Raw genomic sequence first — 22,274 nt, 5'->3', positions numbered from 1 at the left:
AATTAATCACAATTAGGTAGATATGAATGCTTTTCTACTACATGTAACAGCTTACTCTTGGATTTTAGTTTCAGAGTTCATTTGCTTCAACAGATTATCACTCCCATGATACCATGATAGGTTCCAAGCTATTCTCAGCATATCTGAGACCGGCTTCAAGGCCAAACAATCAGCAGATAACGGCAAAACTATGGAGTAAGGACTCACAGCATGGTGGCCAAGTACATGTACTGGTAGATGATACCTAAAGAAAATGTACAAAAATAATTACATACTTTTAAATTCTTAAGTGCTACTCAAAAGAACGAGCCACAAATGAGGGCTAGTTCTACGCCTCCCATTCTACAGCAATACAAAGATCTCTCATGTGGTCCCAGTTTTGAACAGTTACCAGGCTTTATTCTTTTGCCATCCTCTAAACTTTCAAAAACACCTGATTAAACTTCTTTCCTGAGGACTTACCATACTCTGTGTTGTATTAGGGTTGTTTGCAGAGATGACGGACGCCCCTTGAAGTCGAGGCCCATGGCTACAGTGAACCACACACACAAGGTGTTCAGCTGAAACACAAATGTCTACTTTATGCTACACACTGTACGTTGTCTACCTTTCATTCACAGTTACATGTCATGGCACCATGAAATCCATTTTACAGATGATCAAAATGAGTCTTAAAGACGCTAAATGAATTGCTTATGTTCACAGGGGTCACTAAGTGACAGAATCACAACTTACTATTTTCACTTGAGAACACAGTTGCACCATCAATAAACTCAGTCACTGTGTGTCACCAAGAGAACCCAGAAATATGTTTAGATCTAAGAAAAGATTCAATAGCAGTATCTCTTAAACTAGTTAATGTTAATTTAATAGTGTTTAGCAGGACTGCAATGCCTAGCATCTCAAATGTTAAAGAATGATTTTGCTTATAAAACATATCCCAAACCCCTAATTCATGTATTTGTAACTAATATTAGAGAAACACAATTGGGTAGGATTTTTAAGGGGAAATTTAGTGTGCTTTTTCATTTCATGCATCTCAAAAAAAAGAGGCTAAGGTAGAGTTATGTATATAAATGAAGCTGAATAATTTTTTAAAAGATAATAAATTTTAAAAATTGGAATTTTCCTTAGAAGTAACCAGGGCTCCTTAGAGAGATGGCTAATGCTAGGTCTGAAATAGGGAAATCAAAGGTGAACCGTGGACATCTCTTCATGCCAGAAAGCAAGAATGTACTAAAAGGCTTGTGAAGCCATGTCTAAAGAACACAAGAGCCTCCCTGAAAGGACTTGCACTAACTGAAAAGAGTTAAGGCTGTGAATCAATGGTCAAGCTTTTAATAAGTTATAAAATGTACTGCAAATTACACCTGAAGAACACAGAAGGAAGAAAATAATAAAAAGCAAAGGGTATTACATCAGGACCAGTTTGAGAAACCACTACACATCCACCATGTGGACAATTTTTAAAATGACATTATTATGTGTAAAGAAATTACTGTTGACATTTCTTCTGTATGGACAACCTTGATCTTGAGGTAACTCTCTGACCCTTTTCCCCAGGACCACCAAATAGATATGGAATGTCAACAATTTTACTAAACCATTTTGCTTATGGTGACAATCACTCCCTGCATCTGGACTGGGAGGTGTGGAAACAACCCACACCTGCGTGTAAATGTACAGTGGGAAGCCACAGCTCTGAGCATCCCTGAGTGCTGTGGCTCTCCTACATGATGTGCCTTGTGGGGACCTGGACATTATGCCCACGGCATGCTTCCTAGAGATCACATTTTCTATTGGGACGTGGGCCTCCTATGCCAAGACAGCCCCCAGCACCCACACAGGTAATCACATTTCAAGCATGACCTACTGTTGTGTGCGTTTTATTATTTAGCCAAACCTAAAGACCATAAAGAATGTGATGTCTACAACTAAAGAATTTCATTCCTAAGGATATATCCAAGAGGAACTATTGGACACATATCCCAGGAGATACATACAATAATGTTTACGGGATGTATACAGGAGCAAAAACCCAGAATCAACCCAAATACCCCATGACAGGAGAATGAATAATCTGTGGTATCATCTAACAAGAGTATTATACAGTAGTGAAAATGATTATACTACATGTAATATCTAGCAAGCTATAAAATGTTATTTTTAAATTAATCATAGTTTTATTAAGATGTAACTTTCTTACCCTTAAAATACACAGATTTTAAGAGTACAGCCTGATGAATTTTTATATATGTGTTCATTTGTGTAACCACCACCCAGAATAAAACACAGAACATTTCCATCCCCTCAGAAAGTTTCTTTGTTCCCTTTTCTTGTCAATTACTCTCCTAGCCCTCCTCCAAGAGGTAACTATTATTGTTACCTATTCTGATTTCTCTCACTAGAGATCAACTTTGTTGGTGAACTTTAAATAAATGGAATATACAGTATATACTCTTTTGTGGCTGTTTTCACATTATGTCTATGATTATGTCATAAACCCTATGTCTATGAGACTCGTGTTGTTGTGTAAAAAGTAGTTTTTAAATGTTGTATAGTGTTTCACTGTGTGAGTATAGCATAGTTCATTTATCAATTCTCCTTGCTGTTGGACATTTGGGATGTTTCACGCTTTTGGTTACTATACATAAAGCTGTTATGAACATTCATTCACCTATATATGTATATAAAAGGATAGTGGGTGATGTCAATACCAAGAGCTGGAGAGGGTGTGCAGCATCTGGGACCACTACACTGCTGCAGGAATGTCAACCAGTACACCACTCTGGAATACTGCTTGGTAGCATCTACTAACGCTAAACATATTAATATCCTCTGATCCATATGTGTTCAAGAATATGCTTAGCGGTCATTATTCATCATAGCCCCAAACAGAAAACAAACCAGATGTCCATCAGTGATAGAATGGTAACTACATGGCTGTATATTCTTACACAGAATACTACACAAAAATGAAAATAAATCAAATACTGCTAAGGCAACATAATCTGTACCCTGTACCCAAGTTGAGCAAAAGAAGGCAAATGCAAGAATATAAAGTTCAAGAACAATGTATAATAACAGGAACGAAAACTGAATTATCTTTGTGGGCGCTGGAAGGTAATAAGGAAGGAGAAAAGTGGTTTCTGGCATGCTAGTGATATTTTGTACCTTAATCTACATGTTAGTTACATGGGTGTATTTATCTGGAAAAATTCAGGATTTGTAAACTTTATGTATCTTATACTTCAATGAAAACAATTTACTTTTTAAAAAGTCTAGAGAGACATGAAAACCAAATGCAATTCATAACCTTGACTGGATCCTGAATTTTAAAAAAAATCTATAGAAGAGATTTGGGATGTAACTGGAGAAACTGGATCATGTTACAGAATTATTTTTAATTTTCTTAGATGTGACCTTTCATGGTACAGTGGTTATGTAGGATAATGCCCTTAATTTAAGGAGGTACATGCTGGAATAACTGGGAAGGAAGTAAAATTATGTCTGAAACTTATATTTAAATGGGTTGGGGAAAAAGATTACATAAAAATAAATAAATGTATTGAGAGAGAGAGAGAAAGACAGAAAAGCAGACCCATGTGTTAACAGTTGCTGAATCTAGGCTGAAGGGTATGCAAGTGTTCACTATATAGTTCTTTCAAGTTTTGTGTAGACTTGAACAATATCAAAAAAAAACTTGGTGACAGGGATGTACACTTACTGAACTTTCAGAAGCACCACCATGAAGGAAAGATTAAAGCATTACAAGTCATGTGATGAAACGCTAGATGAAAACTTTAACAAATCATAGATTTTGATTTCCCTTTCTGTAACAGTATTTTAACTTTGAGAAAATCAAAGAAATAAATTCTTTACCTTCTAGAAACTGAAACAGGCAAACTGAAGACTGATGGTGAAGAAGGTTTATTGGAAAGATTATCAGACCTATTTCACAAAAGAAACACAAAAGGAAAGAAACAACTGAGCAGACCATCGTTTTGTCTAAGAAACACAACTTGCTTCGCTTCCTTGACTAAAACTCAAATCAAGAGCTGCATTTGGTTCTATCATTTAGTATAGTTATAACATGGTGCCACTACCCAGATTTGCTTTTGAAGAGCAAATTATGCTTTTCTTTAAGAAGTCCATATAGTAAATGACCCAGACAATGCAGATGCTGTACTGGCAGGTGGCCTCTGTGTCTCTCTCCCACTGATCCTGCTCAGGGTCAATGTTAATCAGATATTACATCCTAAACATCTTCTCCAAGGTTTTTTTAAATTAAATATTAAGGAAAAAACACACAAAATTGAGAGTATATATCAAAAAACGTATTAATGACAAAACTTACTATAGTAATTATCAAATTTTGTACTTAGTAATGTTCAACAATAAAAGTTCAGGGTGACTTTTTGAGCCAATGTGCATAATACTGCTACTCAAACCAAAAATCATACCATGTATATCTACTACAGAAAGCATAAGCTTCCTAAGTCAGAAATTTCCATGCACTGCTGTAAGACTGCATCAGAAACTCAAACAGACAATTCAGAGTAAAAACCTTTTAAAAGTCTTATAGCTCACCACATATCCATTCTTGATACTTCATCAAATAACAGAAGACAAAATAATGCTCCAACTTCAGTCACGACGGTACAATCTTCATGAAATATCAAGGAAACTGTAAATAAAAAGAAGCATAACTTTATAAAATATTTTTACCTCTAGAAAGAATGAACTTCAAATTTAAAATATCTTAACTTGAAAAGAAGAGATTCCATTCTCAGAGAAATGCGATGCTAACCCAGATAAACTGACATCGTTAAAACAGTGGCTCTCAACTTTCAAATCTATGCAAATCTCTGCAGGGCTTGTTAAAACAGAGTTTCTGATCTGGTAGGTTTGGAGCATACAGACACTACTGGCCTAGCACACAGTATGCACTCAATAAATGTTTGCTGAGGAATTAATTTTCTTTGTTGAGTACCTAGTTAAAAAACTAATTTTGCCCTAAATTCATTAATGAGAGATATTAAAATTCATTTTCAGGCTCACTTAAGTAATTCTTGGAAACATCAATGAGATCAAAAAAGTATTAAAAGGGTACAGATTATGTTGCCTTAGAAAATGCTTTTGAATCTAGTAGGTGCTCATAATTAATTGATTGCTTGAATAATTTAAATCAAAATTATAAATGAAAAGGTAAACTAGGAACTAAATTCTACTGAGTGAGGTTAACAGGAAGACAATTATTAACAAGACAAAAGAAAACTAGAGATCCATAACTGCTACTCTTCCACATCAATCTATAAAAAAACTTATAAAATTTTACTCACTATTCAAAATTTATGAAGCCGAACACATTGACTCTCTTTAGAACTTTACCTGGTTTGAACCTTTATCAATGTTACTTAAACTGTGTCCTATTCACTTGGCAAGCAGAAGCCATCAGAAGAGAAGAAAATGCTAAAATAAAATGACTCATAATATTTTGAACATAAATATCATTAATCTCTTACATGCCTGATAACTGACAAGGTTAGGCATATTGAGACATTTGATCAAGGTGTCTCTTGTAGAATATTTAAAAGCAATGGCCTACATTTCTAGGAAAGAAAATAGCACAGAATGTTACCAAGCTCTCTATTGAGAACAGTCAGAAAAGAAGAGAAAAAAATAACATGGAATTTTTCCACCTAAATACATTACTCAATTACAACCAAACTGAAAAAGGTTAAAAAAAAAATCACACTTTAGAAAATGTAATAAGTTAATGCTCAGAGTCATTCAGGATGGTCTAGTTCCCACTCCCCACAAGTTGAGTCTATACACTCTGAATGCCAGTTTAAGGACATAGTCAGTTATAACAGCAAAGCGTCAGATCTAAAGGCACAAACAAAACAAGAATGAGGAAACAGACACTGGAAACAAACAGGCAACAGAGACAGCAGCTGCAGCGCACTCTCTCTCTCTACAGGTAACAACTGACCATCTGAGCACCAAACGACAGCTACATCAAGGTGCAGAGAGCGATCAGAGGCTTCAGCCCTTCTCAGCCCTAAGGTCTACTCTGTAACAGGATTTTAAGAAAATTCCCACAAAAGTGTTAAACGTTTTCCACTGCGATGGGTTTTTTCAGTGGCATATTCACTAATAAACTTTGTTATTGTGTTAGTAAAGCGGAAAGAAAATGTTACCTACAGTTAAAGAATAAACAGTTAAAGCTGAAGATTGCTCTTATTACTGTCAGAATGTATTTTATTTACCTCTGAACAGCAGGGTCAAGAGAGAAGGTTGTTGGGAGAGGGAAACACGTAGGACTGGGTCAGCACAGAGAACCTTCCTCAGGAGCGTGAGGCTTGGCTGTACTAGACACTCTATTACCTGGCCAGCAGGGGAAAACACAGTTATTTATTTTTATCAATTCTAAGGTGAGATAAAATATACTATAACATCGTCTTATTCTAAATGTCATGCTTTTTCATCAAAATTGTGTGAAACTAAAATGCAAATATTAAGATTTTCCACTGAAAGTACGTTTTGTATATACTTCTGCTTATACATCTAATAGAAATGTTAAGGTTTTCCTTTAGAGATCTCACTTTTAGAAATTAAAAAAAAATGAACAAGGTAGTGGATGTTACTCAAGACTGAAACTCCAAGTACTTATCCAAATCCAGTTGAATTCATTTCAAATTTAATTGATAAAAAAAACCAATCTGTAAAAATATGTCTTACCTCTCCATCCTGACTCACACATTTATTTAAATACTCAATTATCTTGTCAGTTAAGCATAATTTTTTCACCACAGCATGCATTTTAATATCTGTAGACCAAAAAAAAAGTTACTAAAAGTTAAAGAACATTTTCTATAGTTTTAAAAATAGAACAGACAGCCACACAACTTTTAAAAATAATTACACCTAGTGTTGAAAATTAGAGGATGACACTTGAAACTTTTTACTTTATACACATCTGAACAATTTGAAAACTTTTAAGTAACAAGCACATCTTACTTCTGTAATATAAAAAAAAAAGCTATTTAAGAAGAATAATTAAATGAACTAGCTCAGATTCTGAAAAGGACTAGAATTTTAAATATACAAATGAACACTTTTATTTGTACATGGAAAATTATTTTATGTTCTTTCATGGACATTTCTTCTCTTTTCCAAATCTATCATCTCAAAATGTTTAGAATTCTCCACAAGCTAATATGTAAATATGACTTGCATTTTTCTATCAATATTAATACAAGATCTTTAACCTCAAACTGTTAATAGCAAATATAAAAGAAAGGGTCTGTAACATACTCTACATATTTCTAGAGAATATGACCTCTTTTTTTAATAAACATATACATGCGTGTGTGTGTGTGTGTACACTGCCACAGTCTAAATGTTTGTCCCCGCAGAACTCACATGCTTGAAACCTAATCCCCAGTGCGGTTGTACGTGGAGGTGGGGCCTTTGGGAGGTGATGAGGTCATGAGGGTGGAGCCCTCCTGAATGAGATCGATGTCCTTATAAAAAGAGGAGAGCTTTGTTGCCCCTTCTCCATGTGAGGGCACAGGGAGAAGACAGCCACCTATGAACCAAGAAGCAGGCCCTCACCAGACACTGAATCTGCGGTGCCTTAATCTTGGACTTCAAGCCTCCAGAACTGTGAGAATAAATTTCTGTTGTTTATAAGCCACCCAGTCTATGGTGTTCTACTTCAGCAGGCCAAATAGACTAAGACATACACACACACACAAACACACACACACACATATACCAGATATCACTAGCACCAAAAACTCTAGTTGCTTATAGATTAGTGACAAGTATTTCACAACTAGCAGACAAATTTTCTTAGTTTGTGCTCCGATATTCTCATTGAGAAAGACGTACAAATATAAAGTTGATATTTAATTTGTAGCTTTCACTGTAACTACCTTTAGCTGCCACTTTAAAAAGGTTAGTTTCCACTACCCTCCAATACAGTGCATATACCCAAATCATAAGCTTCATTTCTGAAATGTTAAACAATACTGAAAGAATACCCTCTACAAGTTTTCTTTAATCTTCTTAGCCAAGGCTCTCCACATTTGATTGAGGCTTATTTCCTGTAGTCTCTATTATTGTTATTAAAAGCACAAATATGTTGAATATGATCTTTCAAATTACTCTCTCATCCCAGTTTCCACTAATGTCAGGATGGGAATATCCATCATACCCCACCTTCCAAGTTAAAAAAAAATATTTTTATGTAAATGCAAAATTACTTCTCTCAAACATTAAAGATAAATTACATACATCACATATAGGAAAAAATTAAAAACTCAAAGAATAACAACACTACAAACAAAGCTAAGAGTAAATTTTACTAGTTGTTTTTAAAAATAAACTTTTAAAGAAAATACATAGTTACGGTGCATTATTTTTATCTTACCTACCCACAAAGTACAATTTGATTGATTTCTCTAAGCAAGATGGAACAAACTGAATATCATATACTAGGTAAACTGAGAAAGGAACAAGCAATTTACTGTTAGAATTATATCAACATTTCAGAAGAAAGATAATTTTATCAAATGACATTCCACAGGTCAAACAACAATAATCTAGACCGGGGGTCGGCAAACTTTTGCTTTAAGGAACTAGATAGTAACTGTGTTGGGCTTTGCTGGCCGCATATGGCCTTTGTCGCATATTCTTTGTTAAAAATGTAAAAACCATCCTTAACTTGAAGGCTGCAAAATAAAAACAGGCCACAGGCCAGATTGGCCTACAAACCATAGTTTGCCAACCCCCAGTACTACTACACACAGCAATCTAAAATTCCATTCTCAGCAGCATTTTCCTTAAAAGATTACCTTGCATAATCACAGCTAACTGTTCTGCAGCTGACTTTCTCAAAATAAGATCAATATCGTCTGAGATAAAGATGTCATATACCTTTTCAACAGTCTCCAACTGAAAAAAAAAAAATTTTTTTTCATCTACTTCCAATTCTCCAGTAAAAGTCTACAGTTATAAAAACAAAAGCTCAAAGGCCAACTTATTTAAGTAACTGATACATTTACATTTGCAACAATGATGTGCTAGGTCAGAGAGGGAGTTAGGATCCAAAACAAAGATCCATGATGTCAAATAAGCCTCTCCTCTTAACGTACATTTCCGCTAGGAAGCCATTCATGACCCACTAACCATCCAAGTTACACAGCATCACTATGGGTAGTTCCAGGCTAGCCCGAGAACAGCAACCCCAGACACGTGACTTGGGATTTCTCTGCTGCTCCCCGAAACCACCAGCTGGAATTCCCTTGGCCTCTCCACTTCCCCCTCTTAGGGACCCCAAAGCGGACAGCTCTCTGGGGCTTGCTGCCCAGCACTCTGACCAAGCCCCCCACCAGCAGTCCCTGACTGTCACTTCCTGCCGGGACAGTCTGAGGAGGCAAAACACAACAGGAAATGGGGGTAGAAAAGGACCGAGAGCACACCCCTCCTTTCTCCCCCCCCACTGCCACCTGCAGCCCTCATGTGGACTCAGGAAAGAGAGTTCTAGAACCCCACTCCACCTTCCTCCACGTGACACACAGGGCGCAGTAGTGATACCAGTGGCTCAGTACGCAGGAATTCCCCAACAGGACCTGGTATGTGGCCCATGGAAGGTTCTCCAATCCTCCTGCCAGGGCCATCAGACGGCCCCGAACACTTAGGTTAGAAGAACACTGAATATGTTTCCCTGTTTTAAAAAATCCATTGTGTTGCATGTGGCTCTACCACAGGCCTCGGGGTCTGGTCTAAACTTAAAGGAAACTGCCAGACTGCACACTTGGAGTCACAGGAGAAGCTATAAAACACAGGAATGAAGCAATGAAGATAACGGACAGCTTGCTTTATCTGATCCTACATCAGTCCACGATGATTTGGGGGCAGTTCTGGGCAGACAGGGAGATGAAGGCTACACCTCTTAAAAGGGGGAAAAAGCCAAAGATTTAGAAAAGAGATTAACAAAAAAAATCTCAGAACCACTGTAACATTTAAAAGAAATTGCCCTTGCCTTCTATATTATTTTTCCTGTAATGAAGAGGATGAAAACTTTTATCATAATATTTTCTGTTTTAGTATTACAGGCAATTTCCAACAGAAGAAAAAGAAGAATAATTTTATGTCAGTGATGTTTGTTTTTAAGTGTCATCAGAGAATTTCTTTCCACTAGATTAGCCTTATGTTGTATTTAAGATACTATTCAAATTAATTTGCATTTCCAGCGTATATTCTGAATGAAAAGGGACATGATGGTTGGCATATAGTAGGCACTCAAGAAATATTTGTTCAATAAATAAATGTATCCAGGAGCCAGAAAAAGCCAGGACACAACTTCACACTAGGCAGGAATAACCACAGGTGAAGCCACCATTTCTCTCCCTCTCCCGTACATAACACAAATTGAAAAATGTAACATAAAATATATCAAATAACCACACAGTTATGAATAAATAAACTTGAAAGTTATGATCACCTTAATAATCAGTTCTCTTCTGTCATCCAATTTGAGTTCAATAGGCTTTTTCACAATAAATAAATTAGTAACTCTGGAGAGAACTCTGGCATCGATTGAAGGGCGCTTGGTATCCGCCCCCTCTTCCCTTGTAAGGTGACTTGCTAAAAGCTTTAATGCCAGCATCCGGACCCTGAAGAAACAAAGTCTTTAAGTCAACATTTTGTAATATACAAATGTATAGAAATTATAAAGGCCCATAACACAAAGAATTATTACAAATCAACATAATAATTAGCTATGCTTATACTGACGTTACTGATGACGTTTTACCTTTTCTATTAAAATACTTAGTATTTCTATTAAAATACTTATTAATACTTTCTATTAAAATACTTTTCTATTAAAATACCACAGTTATTCCTGCATTTTACATTTATGAATAAGCAGCATAAATAAAGAATAATCAATAATTACAAGTGAAGGTGCAGACTCACTGAGACTGCGAACTTCACTGTCAATATCACCTCAGCTCCAGTAAGTCGGTCTGCAAATTAAAAATCCTAGCTCCTGACTCCAAGTCTAGTGATGTATCTCAATCATAAAGGCTATCACAGACCCATGAGCAGAGCCCAAACAACAGGTCGAACCTCCAGGAGAGTAATCATACTAACAGCTAAAGCGAGATATTGGGGGTGAAATAGATCCCCTCAGATATGATATTTTTGGTTCCCATCAAAATTCTATTTTATCTGGAATGGATTAGCATCAAGGTCAGTTGAGCACTGAGTGGGGAGGTGGAAGATTTCAAGAAAAGGTTAAACACTGCATGCACGAGACAATGAAATGGAAAAATAGAAAGTGGACGCACAGCAATGAGTTACTGAGACAGGTTCTGGAACTACATGGACACTGGGCAAATTTTAAGCAGTAATACAAGTTCCAGGTTTTAGGTACTACTTGTGAGACTACGATTAAAACCTGCACACTCGGGGAGGCATCCCTACCACAGCAAAGGCTGTGTGCTGACCCCTGAAGTCCCCCATCATAACACTGATCTCGCTGTATTACAATTAATAATAAAGTATAACTGGTAAGATCTCTCTTCCCAATTACATGCCCAATTCTGGAAGGGCAGCGTCATGTCTGTGTTGTGTGCTGCTAGGTTCCATTGCCCACCACGGTTCTCAAGTGCTTACCAAATCTAGAGAAAGCAGGAATTTAGTGTATTACTAACAGATATCATCTTTGGAGGGCAAATATTTACTCCAACATGGTGTGGGAGTCAGGCAAACCTCCCTCTCCCATCTGCTGTGACCTCATGAAAGCTCAGAACAGCCAGACACCCACACGATGCTCTTCCTCTGTGCCAGCACTCTCTGTATTAACATCTCGGGTCGTCAGTGGAGAGACAGCCACCACCCCCAGGCAAAAGCCCAGAGTGGGGTATGTACAGCATGTTTTTAATGCAGCTCCTCCTCTGGTGGATAAATTTGGCCGTTTTTTTAGGTTTAGCACGAGCACCATGGTGCGATTACTTCTCTATACTTATTTCTTTCAACAAATACATTTTGAGCATGTTTATGCCCAAGGTACTCAATGAAGTTCTGAGGATGTAAAGATTAGCCAATGGATGGGGTTCCTGCCTAATGGAGTTTATGGTCTGGTGAGATGGGGTAGAACTAGTCAAATGATGAAAACAAATATGTAATTTGGACTGCTTTAAGTTCTGTGTAATCGAGAATTACCTTACCCAGAGAGGTCTGGCCTTGCCCTTGGCTCCTGGGAGGGGATCTCTAAGCCCTTAGAATGTCCTGCCTGATAAGACTGTTTTTGTTTACCTGGAGATTCTGGGCCCCCAAAGGTGAACCAAAAATATACACCTATTGTGTTACATCACCAAATTTGGGGTAGGGAATATTACACTAGCACATTAATAAAGACACTGCCGAGGGTCAATGGGAACATTTGCAGAAGCCAATCCCGGAGGAGCACAAACACACTCACCCCATGTGCCCCTCTGCTTCCTGCATCACCCACAACTTTCCTCTCTGCACGATGCATGAGCCCTTACAACCTCCTCTGACTTTCCTCTTTCCATTCTCTTAACGTTTTAGTTTATTTCACCTACTTCCTTAACTTTTAGTCTGATCATCTGTTTATAAATAAGCCACTGCATTATCCTGATGTAAGTATGGGGAAAACAATATTATCCATTGTCAAAAGAACATCTGTCTGTTTCTCCTAGCCTTTTCAACCGACACTTTCTCTTCATCACTGCTTATCCATCTTTACTCTAAGCTTTTTTTCTCTTCTCAGTGAGAGAAAATCCAACCACTGTTACCTAAAGAGAGTAACACAAGATTCATGTTGCACTGACAGAGAGGGAAGGAAGACAATCTTTCTCTCCTTCTTTTCTTTTAGTTAAAATGACACTTACACTAATGGTAGAGGAAAGGACACTTTTTCAGTTTCCCAAAAAAGAGGACAAGCTAAACAAGATTAAAATACATGCATACCCTGGTATGTGAGGCAACTGGTCCACTACACTTTCATGAAAAACTTTAATTTTCAGAACAAGTATTTAATTAGAAAAGTTACACTCCAGGAGACTAACAATTTCTAACGAGAAGACAGTGCGAATGCCCTATGGTTTTGGCAATCTGTTTCTCTCCACGGCTCTCCACCCTGCCCGCAGCAGCACTATGAACAGCACTGAGGGCAGCGATGCCGTAACACAGGCTGATCTGACAGCAAGGCTGGAGGATGGACAGAGCGTCTTAGAAAGTGTCCAAAAGACCTTTACTGGGTTAGTTTCAGCCATTAGCTCCCCGTCTCTGTCTAGTAAGAGAATCACTTTCCTTTACCTCCTTTGGTTCTATACTGCTTGATACAATTACTACCCTTTCCTAGGACATTCCCGTTCATCTTTCACATTCAGTAGACTCTGCTGTACTTACGATGGCTTTTTCACCAGCAGCAGCCGTAGTATGGACTTTAACCAGGTGGTACAGGGGAGAATCCCTTCACCAGCCTCAGAACTCGCTTTGCTTAGGAGGAGAATGCAGTTACCCAAAGGATCCTCTGTGTCAGCATAGCCCTAACAGATTTCATAAAAAGAGAAATGACCATCTGATTGTATGCACATACTGCTTAATTTTTTAACTTGAAATAAGAATTGTGTTGACCTGTCAGGCAACTCACAAATTTCTTTCAATTCAGTTGAATATGACTTTTCAAAATAACCTACATGAGGTAAGAAGCCTACATACAACTGTATTTAAAAAATAATACTGGAGAACTTCAGGAAAATGTGCCAACCCTCCTGACACTTGCTAATTTTTCTACTTTCCAAGATTCTAGTAGTGGCACTGCCCCTAGATGAGGCCCCTCCCAGATCTTCAGACCTGTGCCCTCATTACAAAAGGGGAGTGCTGCCGGTGCGCCTGCAAGGAACTGAGCTGTGCAAGTGGCAGGGCCTGAGGCCCAGCTCTCTCTTCTAAGAGGACTGTTCCTATGATGGTGTTTCCCATCTCCACCTTCTCATGCAAGGGAGGGAAGGCCCTGCACTTCCCTCCCTCCTTTACCTAAGCCCAGAAGGACTGCTAAAAAAGCTTTGTTTCTAAGAGCTCATTAATCAAAGTATCAGGCTAACTCATATATGCACAGATAGAACTCATGCAGCCAGTTTCATGACATAAAGGCTGTTTAGAAAGCACTGCTAGCTTTGGCTAAAAGCCTTTATATAAGGCTGAGCTCTATTTTTCACAGTCAATGCTAAATGCCTGCGCCTCACTTCTTAACCTCCCACCCGGTGTACACAGACAAATTCGCTAGCCTGCTTTAACCTTCTGCCAGAAACAAGACAGCCGCCCACTTCCTGTTCCCTTATCCACAGCGCCTTCGTGGCTTCACTTCATTTCTCCCGCAGCATGATGGTTCTACTGCTTGCGTGCATTTAAATCAATCACACTCACTAAACAGAAATGGTAGTGTAAGCAGGTGAGCACAGAGTACCTGTAGCACTGGGATGACAGGACACAGAGACTCGATAAACTTGTTCCAGGTCAGTGCTGTCATCCTCAGTCGCCCCTGCAGCAGATGCATCAGGATGGCCTTGGCAGTGGCATTCACCTGCTCAACAATACGGGGGAAACAATCCAAGAGGAGGTGGCCCATTAAGTCATCTTACATACCTGTAATATTTCATAAAATCTGGAAAGGTAATTAGCATCTCTTCCTTCAAACGCTCCTATTTCCACAGCATCATCTTACATTCTGTTCTCAACCAGTCCTTCCCCCTTAATGATTTCCTTTTTTTTTTAACCTTTAAAGTATATTTTTCCATTGAATAAAAATGTTCCTTAAGGAAATACGCTGCTTATTATAACTACTGCATCATTCCTACATCTAACATGAAAAACTTAAGTTAACATTTTGATCTGAATTCTCTGAGATCAAGTATGTCCTGTATTTTAAGGCTCATTTGTTTTAACATTTCTTTTTAGTTAAACAACAACTTAACTGAACCCATACATCAAAGACAAGTTTCTTTTTAGTTTCTCATACTACCTTGTGACATTAGAATACTATCTTGATTTAGCTGAGTATCTAAAGAATCAGAGTAGCCTTCTGTACTTCCTTCTAACATGCCATACCTCATTTTTGGGCTCTTGAATACCAAACGCAGAGATTTCATACAGAACTTTTGGGTGAAGTAGAAAATGAATTCCATTACAAAGGGAGGACACGGGTTTACTGACATTATGGACACCTAAACATTCCTGCAAAATAATACAAAAAGTTTTTAAAAATTAGTGACAGTGATTTTTCCAAAGCATTCCTCTTTCTTCTGTTTATAATTCAAATCCAATTTTAGTACTTATGTCACTGAAACTTTTCTTTTAACCAGTAGAACACAAAAAAAGATTCTCTTAACTAACAGTTTTTGAGTTTGCATGAGATACCTATTACATTTCTTTCAGCCAACAAGAGTGGTGTTGACAAATTAAATAACCAAACTGCTGAGACCACCATAATCTTTTAAAGTTGTTCATAATAACAAACATATAGGAAATAAACACCACCATAAACTTATCCTAAGGTGTTTGTATTTTGCTTACTGAGGTTTGACAAAGAGAAAATTCAAATCAAAACAGACTTAAGTTTCTGGGTGAGGGGGAGGACAACATATATGTGGGATTTTTCTTATCAATATAGTGATGCACCTGCATATAAGTAATGACTCTGTATCATCTCTTCGACAAAATTACCACAAATCCCACTCTGGATATGCACCCAAAAAACTGAAAGTAGGAACTCAAGCAGGCATATTTGTACACCTGAAGCACTGTTCACAGTAGCCAAAAGGTGGAAACAACCCAAATGTCCGCTAACACATGAATGGGTAATAAAGTGCGGTATATATACAACAGAATATTATTCATCCTTAAAAAGGAATGCAACTCTGATATATACTAAACATGGATGCTAAGTGATATAAACCAGACACAAAAAAGACAATTATATGATTCCACAAGTATGAGGTACCTAGAACAGTCAAATTCAGAAAGTAGAATGGTGGTTGTCAGGATCTGGGGGGGGTTGGAGGGTAATAGAGAGTTATTTTTTAACGGGTACAGAGTTTCAATTTAGGAAGATGAAAAAGTTCTAGAGATGGATAATGATGATTGCACAATGTGAATGCACTTAATGCCACCAAACCTTAAAAATGGTTAAAATGGTAAATTTTACGTTATGTGTATTTTACCACAATTTTTAAAAAGCAAATTAGACATCATTGAGCAAAGAATTAGTGTACTGAATGACAGTACTGAGCAATTCTATCCAAACAAAACAAAAAAAGATCAAGTATAAAAGAGGGCTTAAATGACACAAAGGGTAAAATAAGAAGATCTAACATGATCTAATGAGAGTTCCACTTGGAGAGAACAGCAAGGCTAAGGGAAACAATAATGACTGAGAATTATCCAGAAGTGAAGGCAGACATGAGTTTTCAAACTGAAGCATGCTAAAAGAGATACGTTAAAAAAAAAAAGTGTATACAAAGTTACATTGTAATGAAACTGCAGAACTCCAGAGCTAAGGAAAAGACCTTAAAAGCAACTAGAAGAAAAAAATACAAAGAAATTATAATTTAACTGACAGCAGCCTTCTCGACAATGATAAAAGCCTACCAAGAGCAAAGCAGTACTGGCAAAGTGCTAAGGAAAAATGGCAGTCAATCTAGAACTCTACACAATTCTACAGAATTCTACAATTCCAGCTAATCTATCATTCAAGAGTAAGGTGAACTCAAGACATTTTCAAACACATGCACTATCAGTTACAGACTGTCATTGAAAATACTGAAAAACACAGCTCAGTAAAAAGTAGACGGAACCTAAATACTTATCAATAAATAGAAGAAAGTATATTCAAAGTAAAGAGCAGTTAAGATGAATCCACTAGGTAGATCTTAAACCTTACTATTAAAGGAAAAGAACTGGCAGCAAAAACATGTGTACGGTATGAAATTATATACTTTTTTAAAGAGACAAACACAGTAATATATATGATTTATAGAGATATGCACATATAAAATACATGCATGGGAAGGATAAACAAAAACTTTGTAAGAGTGGTTATCTTGGTAGCACAAAAAAAGTGGAAGAGAAAAGAAAGAAGCTTCAGTTATAACTAATGTTTTTATTTCTCTGAAAAAAAAGGATCATAAGTAAAAAATGGCAAAATGTAAACATTATATCTAGGTAGTACTTATAAGAGTACTGAATACAAGAGGACACTTTCAAGAGTACACAGGAATATATATATTTTTCTATACTGTCCTATGTACAGTGTTCTTTTCAATATTGAAATAGTTAATATTTATGTACTATTCCATGCTGAAATATTTTATAATTTAAAAACGCAGGAAATATTTGTTTCAAAAGAAAGAAAAGAAGAATATTACTAAGAAAACAGATCTGAAACTATAAAATTTAAGCCATAATAAGCTAAAACTTTTCCTGAGCATAGAAATCACCTTTGAATACTTGATAGAAGTCAACTTTTCCTTACAATTTTTCCATCATTAAATAACACAACATAAATGTAATTCTTATTAAAACTGCTAATAAGGCAATTCAGTTGCTAGACTTACTAAGGGAATTCAATAGTATAAATTTCTTAGAGTTGACTAATAACTACCATCTATTTTTATGGTAATAACTCTTATATCATATCCAAAAGGTCAAGTAATTTAATTTTGAGTTATAATCAGAAAATCCACTGTTAATGCTCCCCAAAAAAATCAAAAACAAAAAAACCTACCTTAACAATTTCCAGACAACAGTGGTAAGTTTTAACTTTCACTTGTGGCAAAGGGTGAGACAACATACGTAGAAACACCTTCTGACTTTCTCCTTGTAATAATGGACTGGCCTGTGCAGATTTCCAGCTGGTAAAAAGGTAAACATACAAGACATCTAAGGCAAGTAAGGGACTAAACATGAGACTAAAAAGCACAGAGAAAGGGGTTTCTTCCTACTCCAGTTCCTACAACTGAGATCATGTTTAACTAACCCAGAATTAATATTTACTCAAGCATTTACTTGTTTCAAGGCAGGGAATATTCTCTCTTAAAGAATACAAAACAACAAAATGTCTTTAGAAACCTATATTTAGAATGTAAAATGGTACAACAATTATGGAAAACAGTATGGAGGTTCCTCAAAAAAATAAAAACAGATTTACCATATGACCCAGCAATTCCACTTTTAGGTATGTAACCAAAGAAAATGAAATCAGTACCTCAAACAGATATATGTACTCCCATATTCATTCCAGAATTATTCACAATAGCCAATACATGAAAACAATGTGTCAGTTGATAGATGAATGGATTTTTAAAAATGTGGTATGTATGTGTATGTGTGTGTGTATATATATATATTATATATGTATATAATATATATATATAATGGAATATTATTCAGCCTTAAAAAAGAAGGAAATCTTATCATTTGTGACAATATGGATGAAGCTGAAGGACATGCTAAGTGGCATAAGCCAGGGTACAGAAAAACAAATACTGCATGATCTGACTTATATGTGGAACCTAAAACTCTTAGAAGCAGAGAGTAGAATTGGTGGTTGCCAGGGGCTGGAGGAAATGCAGAGATGTTGGTCAAAGGGTACAAAGTTTCAGTTATGCAGGACAGGTAGTTCTGGTGACTATGGTTGATAATGCTGTACTGTATACTTGATATGTGTTAAGAGAGTAGATCTTCAATGTTCTCACCACAAAAAAAAGGTAATTATGTGAGATGACTGACAGATAGAAAGAAAAATAAATCCTGTATTTAATGGATATTTATCACCATGGATTTACTCTTTCCAAAAGCAATGAAAATACTAAGTTTTACAGAAAAATCTGTCCCAATGTCCCCCAAATAAATTAACCAATGCATGATGCTTTTCAAAAATCCATATAAAAGGTAGGAATAATGAAATTTACATTTAAAAAATCCTCAATTCAAGTTATTAATTAAAATGTTAAAGATAAATAAACAAATGTGCTTGAATACTTGTTTGGAAAGACACCAAAACAAATGTATAAAAATCCAAGGATAATTCATGTTGATTATAGGCATGACATTTTTAAAGCTTACTCGTGAATAAAACAGTTAACTGTCCTAATGCTACTATATATATACAGTTTAAAGGTCAAAACATATAAAAGCAATTTAAACTAAAAAATAACAGATTTAAGACAAGTTTCATTTTCATTGCTCCTAAACTTACACACACACACAACCTATAATAATATAATCATATTAAGAAAGAAAATATTACATCTTTGAACAAATACAGATGATTTCCTTTATTAGGGGGAAATGCTGATGATAGGAAAAGCTATGTAAGGCTTGGTCTGCCAGCTCCACTAATTCTAAGAGATTCTTCTCTCCCTAAAAAAAGAAGAGAATGGAACAGTAAATGTCAAGGTCATGTACAATAAAATTCTCAACAGCTAACAAAGCAGCTTCAAGAAATTAGATCATCCAGAGGCCCTGAGACTGTTCACATTTGCTTAAGTCAACCTGCTCAACAAGCAAGCCAAAAACGTCAGCCTAGGAGGAAAAATGTGGGGAAAATGCCTAACTCAACGCCGCTTAAGACTTTATATTATTTACCTCTGAGTGGCATGGTTCTTTGACTGCTCAATTGTGGCCTTATCCCCCTACTAACTGCAGCTCAAGGCAGGACTCATGTATTTTAAGATCCACCTCCCACTTCTAACATCCTGATTGGTTCTAGGGAAAATAGGGGTGATCAATACCTGTGTGATTAACTGACCATGCAGAATGCCACGGAAATAATTCAAATAAAAGGCAGTTCAAAATTCTATCATGGAGGAGACAAGATACAGTGGCATAAAGATGTGGGGAAAAGAAAATAAAAATAAACGATAGTGGGTAAATAAGGAAAATTTAAAATATGAAGTTCAAAAAACTCCACTGTAGGGGCCAAATGGAATAAAATTTTGCTCCTAATTTTTCAAGATCTTCAGGACCCATTTTGGTATTTTCAAACAGTAAACAACTATTGTAGTAATGTCTATTTTAAGACTCATTAACCCTTTAATTGATAACATACTAAATAATATCCTAAAAGGGATAAATAACAAATACATAATTATTGCTATAACATGGTATTGAAAGTCATCCTACTACCTTACAATCTAGTTCATGGCTTTATTTAATTAAAAAATCAGGCTCTTTCTGTGAATAAATAAAGGTCTATAAAGGGAAAAAATGTGTCTACAAATAAGCACTAAAATGGCCCTTATAATTGTTTACATCAATTGTCACTCTGTTCACCCACAGTAAGCCACTTCAAAGAGGAACTCACTAATAAAGATATTGATAATAATTATTGTTTTTTTTAAACCACTGGTCTCATGAATATATACCATTCATTAATCTAAATCTTCATTTTACATTTATATAAATCATACCCTTACTTTAATCTTATAATTGGGCCATTCAGTAATAATGGATCCCACCCCTAAGAATTCAATTGTTAAATGTCCATCAATTTGAAAACTATAGGTTAAATTTTCTAAATATTTTATCAAAGGAATTTTAAAGAGATATTAACAAAACTTTTTACCTCCTTCCCAACATCAGACAGGAAGTTACAGGTACACTCAAGTGAATAAACAGCCTCTGCAGTTCGTTTATAAATACTGTAGTTTTCAGAATTCAGCTGTTCCAAATAGGCCACAACAGCTTCATGAATATTTGGATATTCCAAAGAAAGAGGCATGTCCAAAGAAACTAGAAATAATGCTGCTGACATAGGCTCTGGTAAAAAGTGGCTTGCCTTGATAAATTAAAAAAAAAAAATTAACCATTTTTAGATAAATATAGTAAACTATAATATTAACATAGTTGAACTTTTTTTAGTAATTCTCTATCACAAAGTCTATTGCTTTTCCAAAGAAAATTCTATTCTCCAACACATCATTTATCTACACCTAGGTTCACTGCAATTTTTCTCTGCCCAAAATATCCCAAGTCCAAATTTCAACTCCTTCCCAAAGCCTGGGATTCAGGATACCTCCTCTTCCCCACATCAACACCCAGAACTGCTCTCCCTCTGGGCCCACACCTCGTTTATGCCTCTGCTACTGAACTGAAGGTACCAGGCCTTTTTCTCTAAGTTTTTTGTGCAGGTGCACACAAATCTCCAGAAAAATGCAATAAACCCCTGAGGATATAGCCCAAGGCTTATTAACTACATATTGAATTGAATATCACTAAATCAAGTATAGCTATAGACTAATTCGAACAGAAATTAATTTTTATTTGGTTTTGTTTGTGTTTTAGAGGGGAAAGGAGAAATTCAACATATTTAAAATAGTTCTAGAACACTCACAAAAGACTGACCTTTAATTAGTATAAAATCAAGGGGCCCAAATGAAATAGTGTATGTTTTATAACTTAAATCAATTGATTTAAGACTAAAAAAACCCTTTGCTGGGTTTTGTTTCTTTTAATGATTCTGGCTTTGTAATAGAATTTTATGCATCAATTAAGAAAATGAAAAGGCCTGAAAATTCAATGTTCAGAGAAAACCATTTGGCAGGGTTTACTACTACAGCTGAAATGCTGCCTTTATTAAAGTAGGTTTGGTCATAATTTTTTCATGGATAACCTATTTTAAGGATAATCATTAACTGCCTGAAAGTCTAAGAACTAAATCTGCTAAACAATGCTTTTTTTTTTTAGAATTACTGTTCTTTATTTTTTTTTAATTAATTAATTTATTTTTGGCTGCATTAGGTTTTCTTTGCTGCACGTGGGCTTTCTTTAGTTGCATCGAGCAGGGGCTACTCTTTGTTGCGGTGCACAGGCTTCTCATTGTGGTGGCTTCTCTTGTTGCAAAGCATGGGCTCTAGGCACATGGGTTTCAGTAGTTGTGGCAGGTGGGCTCAGTAGTTGTGGCACATGGACTTAGCTTCTCCCCGGCATGTGGGATCCTCCCAGACCAGGGCTTGAACCCGTGTCCCCTTCATTGGCAGGCGGATTCTTAACCACTGTGCCACCAGGGAAGCCCTAAACAATGCTTTTAAATGAAATACAGTTGCCAAATGAATATCAAAAGCTAAAGGAATCAAAATTTTAGGTTACTAAGCATGAAAAAAAAAACCCAACTATTAAGACAGCAGCTATTATAAAGTCAAGAGAAATTTCTCTTATTCTGTAAAGAACTC

The 22,274-nt window shown here is 36.2% G+C and overlaps 1 protein-coding gene across 14 annotated transcripts in view; it reads right to left on the bottom strand.

The window, feature by feature from the left end:
* RTTN (rotatin) overlaps positions 1-22,274 on the bottom strand; it is a 179,715-nt gene that overhangs the window by 124,679 nt on the left and 32,762 nt on the right. For all 14 annotated transcript variants that reach the window (XR_013831188.1, XR_013831189.1, XR_013831190.1 and 11 more), the window contains 13 exons: positions 20,669-20,881; positions 19,352-19,464; positions 17,828-17,954; positions 15,154-15,279; positions 14,513-14,629; positions 13,456-13,595; positions 10,517-10,688; positions 8,865-8,964; positions 6,745-6,833; positions 6,273-6,390; positions 4,591-4,687; positions 3,883-3,951; positions 56-244 (listed from right to left, as the gene is read on the bottom strand). Coding sequence is in view for 11 of the 14 variants with exons in the window: in XM_079941820.1 (XP_079797946.1) it covers positions 56-244; positions 3,883-3,951; positions 4,591-4,687; positions 6,273-6,390; positions 6,745-6,833; positions 8,865-8,964; positions 10,517-10,688; positions 13,456-13,595; positions 14,513-14,629; positions 15,154-15,279; positions 17,828-17,954; positions 19,352-19,464; positions 20,669-20,881 (1,670 nt within the window). In the remaining 3 variants the exon portion in view is untranslated. The remainder of the gene's footprint in view (positions 1-55; positions 245-3,882; positions 3,952-4,590; positions 4,688-6,272; positions 6,391-6,744; positions 6,834-8,864; positions 8,965-10,516; positions 10,689-13,455; positions 13,596-14,512; positions 14,630-15,153; positions 15,280-17,827; positions 17,955-19,351; positions 19,465-20,668; positions 20,882-22,274) is intronic.

This window comes from Stenella coeruleoalba (assembly GCF_951394435.1).
Source record: "Stenella coeruleoalba genome assembly, chromosome: 14".
Lineage (NCBI taxonomy): Eukaryota > Metazoa > Chordata > Mammalia > Artiodactyla > Delphinidae > Stenella > Stenella coeruleoalba.
Note: the sequence above shows the minus strand (reverse complement) of the source record. Positions and strands in the feature narration are given on the sequence as shown.